This window comes from Girardinichthys multiradiatus, chromosome 5 (genome assembly GCF_021462225.1).
Source record: "Girardinichthys multiradiatus isolate DD_20200921_A chromosome 5, DD_fGirMul_XY1, whole genome shotgun sequence".
NCBI classification, from domain to species: Eukaryota; Metazoa; Chordata; class Actinopteri; order Cyprinodontiformes; family Goodeidae; genus Girardinichthys; species Girardinichthys multiradiatus.
In genome coordinates, this window is record NC_061798.1 from 47,463,592 (window position 1) to 47,471,529 (window position 7,938).

Genomic DNA, 7,938 nt, shown 5'->3' on the forward strand with positions numbered 1-7,938 from the left:
CTTCAGTCCAGACATGGAGATATTAGGAGAGGTCCCACATGGAGAATACAACCAATGCCTGCAGCTCCCGCGGGATTGCTGGGACAAGTTTCCATCTTGTTTTTTTGCTTGTTTGTTTGTTTGTTTTTATTGTGCCTTGGTATTTATAAGTAAATACCAACTGCACGGTGGCGCAGCAAGAAGGTCCTGGGTTTGATTCCCGGCTGGGGGTCTTTCTGCATGGAGTTTGCATGTTCTCCCCGTGCAAGCGTGGGTTCTCACCGGGTACTCTGACTTCCTCCCACAGTCCAAAGACATGCCTGTTAGGTTAATTGGTCAATCTAAATTGCCCTTAGGTGTTTGAATGAGTGTGTGCATGGTTGTTTGTGTGTTGCCCTGCGATGGACTGGCAACCTGTCCAGGGTGTACCCCGCCTCTCGCCCATAGACTGCTGGAGATAGGCACCAGCTCCCCCGTGACCCACTATGGAATAAGCGGTAGAAAATGACTGACTGGCTTTTTTACGTCCTTCTCCTGGCTAATACCTTTGTGCAATGAGATCATTTTGATCCTTTCTAACCTCTCTTAAAACTACAATTTAAGTTAAAGGAATTATGAGGAAAATCCTACTAGGATGGCTAAATTTTACTTCAGGATAATCAGATTTACTATAATTAATGTTTGTTCTGTACCAAACTTAACTAAACGATGAAATTAAATCAAAAGGTACCTCAATCAAGTATTAATTAAAGGGTGTTCACACTTATTCAATCAGGTTATTGCATCTTTTTATGCTTTTAAAACAATTGTCACTAGGGGCTTATCCCCAGTTATATTTTATAGAAAAAATGTCACATTAAATGCATAAAAAAGTTTTTCACATGGTTTCATTTTTTCAGATCACAAAAATCTGCCATTGTACCAGGGGTGTGTAGACTTTTACATGCATTAGGTTTGTTGTTGATAATGTGGTCCCATAGTGCATGCTGTGTAACGCAGTGTTGTTGTTTATAGCCTAAAGAACCGTTTTAATGGCCCGACCATGTGATCTGTGTGACCTGATTAACATGTCCTGGGCATGTTTTGGAAAAAGCTCTTTTCTACATGTGTTTCTCTGAGCTTCAAAATGTTGTCACAGTCAGCTGATTTAAATATACTGCATGCCATTCTTCTACGCTAGAGGAGAAGTTGACCTTATTTATATTCGCAACATGCAGATTTACAATGACGCTTTACATCCAAAAATACAGTAAATGTGATATTTTTATGATGCACTATAAAAGTATCTATTTTTCATGTACTACAAATTACATGGTCGTTTTCTTTCTTGATTTCTAAAGAATGACCTTAATTCACTTGAAGACATGCAACATCTGAACAAAAGCTGCAACAAAACTCCAAAATCAAAGAAGACAAAGGTACAGAAATATACATTTTTTGTCACATTTTATTAGCTTTATGTTTTTCCTCTGAATGCTTCCTTTTTCTCATTTTCTGGGTTTCCTTGCTGCTAATTGGCCTTGAGGTTGTCCGGTCAGATAGCTTCCGATGCTCTTGACCTCGGTCACATGCTGTGATTCGATAAAGAAGCCTTCTCAGGATACAAGAGTGAGATTATCTGCAGAAAGAGAAAAACTAAGACTTACATATGCTTTCTGTCACAAACATTTACTCACTAAAAACTTCCTGTTTGTGTTTTAGAAACTGAGCTCTGGACTCAAGGAGGTCAATAGAACAATTTCCTGGGGTGTGTAAAAACCCGTCAGCTTCCCAAGCATGTCTTCCCTTTTTAGACTCTTAAAAAATCAGACTTTTAAGAAATTATCTTTCTGTGGTTGCTTCCAGGGCAGATTGGTTTGTCATCCCAGGTCATTTATGTCATGAAAGGTGTCACTGTAGAGATAAAAGAAATGCTGACTGATATGAAGACATGTTTAAAAGAGGACAGACGTCTGGCAAGGAAAAACATTAAAGATAAGTTTCAGCAAAGTTTCAAACTTCAGAAAAGAATTCAATGCAACCGATTTTTCAGATAAGGCCACACTGTACTTTTCTACATTTACCTGGTTCAGAATCAGAATTATTTATTAATAACCACGGGGAAATGCTTGACATCGCAAAACAAACTCATGATTGAAAGTAGAAGTGAGACAAATTGAATGAAAAATTATTATTTTATTATGAAAGGGCCCCTGGTCCTTCTCAAGTCCACCACCAGTTTTTTTGGTCCTTGCCACATTGAACTATAGGTCTTATTTCACGCTCAATGAGACAAAGTTGTCCACCACTGTCCTGTATTTCCTCTCATTACCACCAGGGATGAGTTAGACTACTGTGGAGTCGTCAGAAAACTTCTGAAGGTGGCAGGTCTCTGTGCAGTCGCTGAAATCAATGGTGTAGAGAGTAAAAAGGAGAGGAGTGAGAACAGTACCCTGTGGAACCTCAGTGATGCTGTTAATCTTTTCCGACGTACAGCTCTGTGGTCTGCCAGTTGGATAATCCACTATCCAAGACACCAGTGGAGCATCCACATCCATCGATATCAGTTTCTCACCCAGTAGGTCCGGTTCAATCTACTTGAAACTTTAGAAAAATCTTGTTCCACACAAACCTTCATTCATCAGCGTTCATGGAAAGCGGGTTCAGCTTCTGTTGTGTTTCCACCTCATCTACAGAACAACAGCCAGATGACAAAGAGATTGTCATTATTCTCTATTTTCCTATTTACTGTTTCAGTTTATTTGGGGTATGTTCCTAAAGCTCAGTCTCTTAAAATATTCTGTGGACTTCGGGTTTGTATTCTAAATATAAAACAGTCATGACAGAATTGTACTTTCTGGATTATTTTGCAGGTGACAGAAATCATTAGCAAGTCAAATGCTCTTCACTAGAAGAGAAGATCAACTGAAACTTTTTTCCAGTGCTCTACTGTATGTTGTAAACAGTGTTGGTCTTTTAGAATCAGATGCTTTTGGCCCTGGCTATAATTTGCATAAATACACATTAATATGGCCAGTTAACCCCCTGAACACATTCATACTATCCCACAAAGATCGGATCAGCATAGAGAACCGGTATTTGCTTGGTGGTGCAATTCTGGGTGCAAACCTCCATTTACGAGGCATTTGTCGAACAGACCGGCTCCTTTGTTGCAGGTACACAAATATTGTGGCTCTTTTCTATACAGCAGTCCCTCAGCTGTTTCTATCACTGTGTTCCTGAGCCTTTATTGTTGTATAGAAAAGCTTTCTTTTGCTATGACAGGACAGTTTCAGGGCCTTTTTGAAAATTGGCAAGCATTAACTGTCTTCTTTTTAGAGTAAAACCAAAGCATGGCTTTATGTTTTAGTCTGTTTCTTCTCCTGTGTCACCGTTATCACCAGCTTTCTTGGGAGTAAAGACAGTGAATATAATAATATATATAGTAAATATAGCATCCCATCTGTGTCACAAGCAGCATTGGTGTTTGAGAGACAATTTTGGCCCTGGCTATTATTTATGTTAATATACATTAATATAACATACACATCTCATAAACAGGATCAAACTGCATCTGTGTGGAGTTATTTGCCCAGCGGTGTAACTTGAGGTGAAAACCTCCCTTTGCAACAGATTTAAGAATTATGCAGATACAGAAACCCTTTTTTGCACCCATTTTGCAGGTGAAAAAGTCAAACAGTTTGTTTTGTCAGTCGGTTGCTCAGTTGTCTTTTTCACTGTGTTTCTGATTCCTTGTTAATTCGTTATGATACACTTCTGGTGCAAAACAGTCTCAGTTTTGAACCCCAGAGTTTGAACTCACATCGCCTTAAAATTACGTTTTAGAAACCAGGTCATATTTTTATTTTGGTGTGTCAGATTTCTTTGCCATCTGGCCTTTTGACCTCCTGCATGTTGTTGCTCAGACTTAGCTAATCACAGTGAGAAGCCAAAGAAGTGAGAACAAAACATGGGTTAGTTCTAGTCAGAAAAAATGTAGTTTGTTTTTCAGCTGAATATCCATTCCTGCATCCTATACCTGGAGAACATACTGATGACAGGTTGGCAGTTTTAAATACATTTTTAACTAAACCATAAAATCATTTCTGATTTTCTGCACATTTTTCCATATGCATCAACAGGAAAAGGACAGTAGATGCTTGTCTTTTCTATGGTCTGTTTTTTCTCCATAACATCTCTTGATGACACACCCTCCAACCCCTCCTAAAAACAAGCTGACGTCAGAACTCGTTTTCCTTTTTTCTCTTTCTGTTTGGTTTTCTCTTAATGGCAAATGGAGCCAAATCAATCCAAAGCTCCAAGGGGCAAAATCCATATGAGGTCCAGCTAAAGGAGTTTGTGCAACTAATTATGCTGCAAAGAGCCCCCATTAAGTAACTGAATGTTTGAATGAACATGTATATGGATTTTTCTTTCAAACGAGCCATTAAATTAAAGCTTAAATGGAAAACCTTTTCTGATAATTGGAGTGAGTAACAAAAATGTAAGCCTTTTAATTCAGCAATGAGCTGTTAGTCAACGAGCCTTTTAGCATTGGATGTCGGAGGCCATTATCGATGGTTAAGCTGCTGATGTCAAACCCATTTTATCCTCAGTAGCCGCTGGTTGGGCTTAATGTGCTGCAATATTATTGCTCTGCAGACATGATAATGGGAGAGAAACTTTAACAGGTCCTAGAAGGGTGCATTTTAAGTCTCTTCTGGTCTCAAAACATGCAGAACGGAAACTTTCAAAATGTTGCAGTGATAAGATTAAGGTTCTTTTCCTACACTAGAGTTGGAAATTCCCGCAGTTTATACCCACTCCGGGTCAGAACGGTAAGACAGAAATCTGACTAAACATTGATATTTACTGCTCTTCCCTCTTTTTCTAGCTTTCTTTTTCTGCACCTTTCCATGTTAATGTCTTACGAACCTCAAATATCTAGAAATGTAGTGGTTTTGGGGGAAATATACCTTGCAAAGGACCACATATCTAACTTTGTTCTGTCTGTGTCAAACAGGTTAGAAAGGGGAGGAACAACGGCATGCCTCAAGTAGCTTGTCAGCCCAGACTTGTGTCGCCCAGCACAAGGTCCTTCTCCATACCAATAGTTTTACCACTGACCTCAGAGCTGAGGAGTCCAAGCCCGGAGGTGATGAACACATCCCCTCTACCAGAACTGGACACTTTGAGAACTGCTTCCCCGCATGTTGATTTTAGCCTTTCTGGCAGCACGGAGGGTCTCAGCAGGTCAGTGAGTGGGATTTACATGTCTAAAGTGAATAAATTCAGGGGTTATTTTCCATTTTCAGATGATTTATGCACATAATCACAAGAAAAGAGTCAGAAATAGCAGTTTTTTTGCCCACATGAATTCTAATTTAGGAATGTTCTGGAGATATTTATGAAGAAAAGCACAAATAGATGCAAATATCTGCAGGTTTTTTGCTCAGATTTGTCACTCAACCTCCTAGAGTAAGGTGAGTTGAATGTTAACAGATAGGACAAATTGTGAATTGAGCTGAAATGTGTTTACTTGATTGAGCAGCCATATATCCTACAGAAACAACATTGTGGTTTCCACAAAAACGGACGCTTCGCCTTCTGTTCTTGACGTGTTCAATTTTCACAGCCTTCTCTTTTTCCAGCAGAAAGTCACCTGCTGCTGAGACCTAACCAGACAAAAAATTTCTACACATCCTTCCAGAGGTGTTGATGTGAAAAATCAGCATCTGTACGAATGTGGTCAGCTAGTTTCATCATTTCCAGACTTGTTCCATCAGAGCATCTTTCCTTAACTGAAAATATTGGGACAGGATCTATCTCTGGTAAAATTGGTTGTGACCGCCCTGTCAGCCGAGGGTAAGGGTGAAGAATCTCAAGTGTCTGACAGCAATTATGGATCCGTATCCTGAGCCCCGTGTTGGCGTGCATTCGGCATGCAAAGAGCCTTTTATAGGAAGCTGAAACCAGAGCTGAGTGGTGTCCAGTTTCCCCAGTCCTGGAATAGCGGCGCTGTTGCTGTGCCTGTTGTTGGGCTCCTCAATGCTGCCTCAGCTCAGGGCATCGAGGTGGCTCTAGGCTTAACAGTACACCTGCACTGCTACAACAGTGTAAACATTTGTATACTGATGTAAATGTAAAGTTAAAAATCTAAGTGAAAGTGTGAGCTAAGTTAATTTTAAAAAATAATACATTTTAATAGTATTTCTAATGTTTTCACAGGCTTTGAAAAATTTAGAAATATTTTAGTATTCAAGTATTCAAAACAATTAACAAAGAAAACGTGGAATTCATTAGAGGTAATGTATTATGCAGCAGTTTGCAAAAACAGGCAGAGTTCACATTCTGCAAAATGAGTTTTATTGTTTTACCATTTTACCATTTGCAAAACAATGAATTTTACTTTGGCTTCACATGCTAATTAAATATAAAAATATACATTTTAGAGGAGATTAAAAAACAAAAAGAACAAATATGTACATATATGTGTATGTACACCCAATAATAATTTTTTTAAAGACAGGTTGTGATAGGGCAAAATAAGCTTATTTAGTTTCCCAGCAGAGTAACTGAGTACTCAGGCTGGAAGGTGTTCAACAGCCTCAGGGTAGAAACTGTCTCTGTGGTGGCTGGTTTTTCCAAATAGAGCTCTGTAGCACCGACCTGAAGGTAAAAGTCTAAACAGATTGTGAGCAGTACAGGTCCTTCTCAAAATATTAGCATATTGTGATAAAGTTCATTATTTTCCATAATGTCATGATGAAAATTTAACATTCATATATTTTAGATTCATTGCACACTAACTGAAATATTTCAGGTCTTTTATTGTCTTAATACGGATGATTTTGGCATACAGCTCATGAAAACCCAAAATTCCTATCTCACAAAATTAGCATATCATTAACAGGGTCTCTAAACGAGCTATGAACCTAATCATCTGAATCAACGAGTTAACTCTAAACACCTGCAAAAGATTCCTGAGGCCTTTAAAACTCCCAGCCTGGTTCATCACTCAAAACCCCAATCATGGGTAAGACTGCCGACCTGACTGCTGTCCAGAAGGCCACTATTGACACCCTCAAGCAAGAGGGTAAGACACAGAAAGAAATTTCTGAACGAATAGGCTGTTCCCAGAGTGCTGTATCAAGGCACCTCAGTGGGAAGTCTGTGGGAAGGAAAAAGTGTGGCAGAAAACGCTGCACAACGAGAAGAGGTGACCGGACCCTGAGGAAGATTGTGGAGAAGGGCCGATTCCAGACCTTGGGGGACCTGCTGAAGCAGTGGACTGAGTCTGGAGTAGAAACATCCAGAGCCACCGTGCACAGGTGTGTGCAGGAAATGGGCTACAGGTGCCGCATTCCCCAGGTCAAGCCACTTTTGAACCAGAAACAGCGGCAGAAGCGCCTGACCTGGGCTACAGAGAAGCAGCACTGGACTGTTGCTCAGTGGTCCAAAGTACTTTTTTCGGATGAAAGCAAATTCTGCATGTCATTGGGAAATCAAGGTGCCAGAGTCTGGAGGAAGACTGGGGAGAAGGAAATGCCAAAATGCCAGAAGTCCAGTGTCAAGTACCCACAGTCAGTGATGGTCTGGGGTGCCGTGTCAGCTGCTGGTGTTGGTCCACTGTGTTTTATCAAGGGCAGGGTCAATGCAGCTAGCTATCAGGAGATTTTGGAGCACTTCATGCTTTCATCTGCTGAAAAGCTTTATGGAGATGAAGATTTCGTTTTTCAGCACGACCTGGCACCTGCTCACAGTGCCAAAACCACTGGTAAATGGTTTACTGACCATGGTATCACTGTGCTCAATTGGCCTGCCAACTCTCCTGACCTGAACCCCATAGAGAATCTGTGGGATATTGTGAAGAGAACGTTGAGAGACTCAAGACCCAACACTCTGGATGAGCTAAAGGCCGCTATCGAAGCATCCTGGGCCTCCATAAGACCTCAGCAGTGCCACAGGCTGATTGCCTCC

General features: G+C 40.4%; 1 protein-coding gene and 1 long non-coding RNA gene across 5 annotated transcripts in view; one reads left to right on the forward strand and one right to left on the reverse strand.

Moving 5' to 3' along the window:
• Window positions 1–7,938, forward strand: part of fam13a (family with sequence similarity 13 member A) — a 92,046-nt gene that overhangs the window by 24,837 nt on the left and 59,271 nt on the right. For all 4 annotated transcript variants that reach the window (XM_047365352.1, XM_047365355.1, XM_047365353.1 and 1 more), the window contains exons 7-8: window positions 1,320–1,397; window positions 4,982–5,211. In XM_047365352.1, coding sequence (XP_047221308.1) covers window positions 1,320–1,397; window positions 4,982–5,211 — 308 coding nt within the window. The remainder of the gene's footprint in view (window positions 1–1,319; window positions 1,398–4,981; window positions 5,212–7,938) is intronic.
• LOC124868285 lies at window positions 1,409–5,890 on the reverse strand. The gene is made up of 3 exons (XR_007038296.1): window positions 5,498–5,890; window positions 5,086–5,234; window positions 1,409–1,597 (listed from the first exon to the last, which is right to left on the reverse strand). It is a non-coding gene; the product is annotated as an uncharacterized LOC124868285 (long non-coding RNA).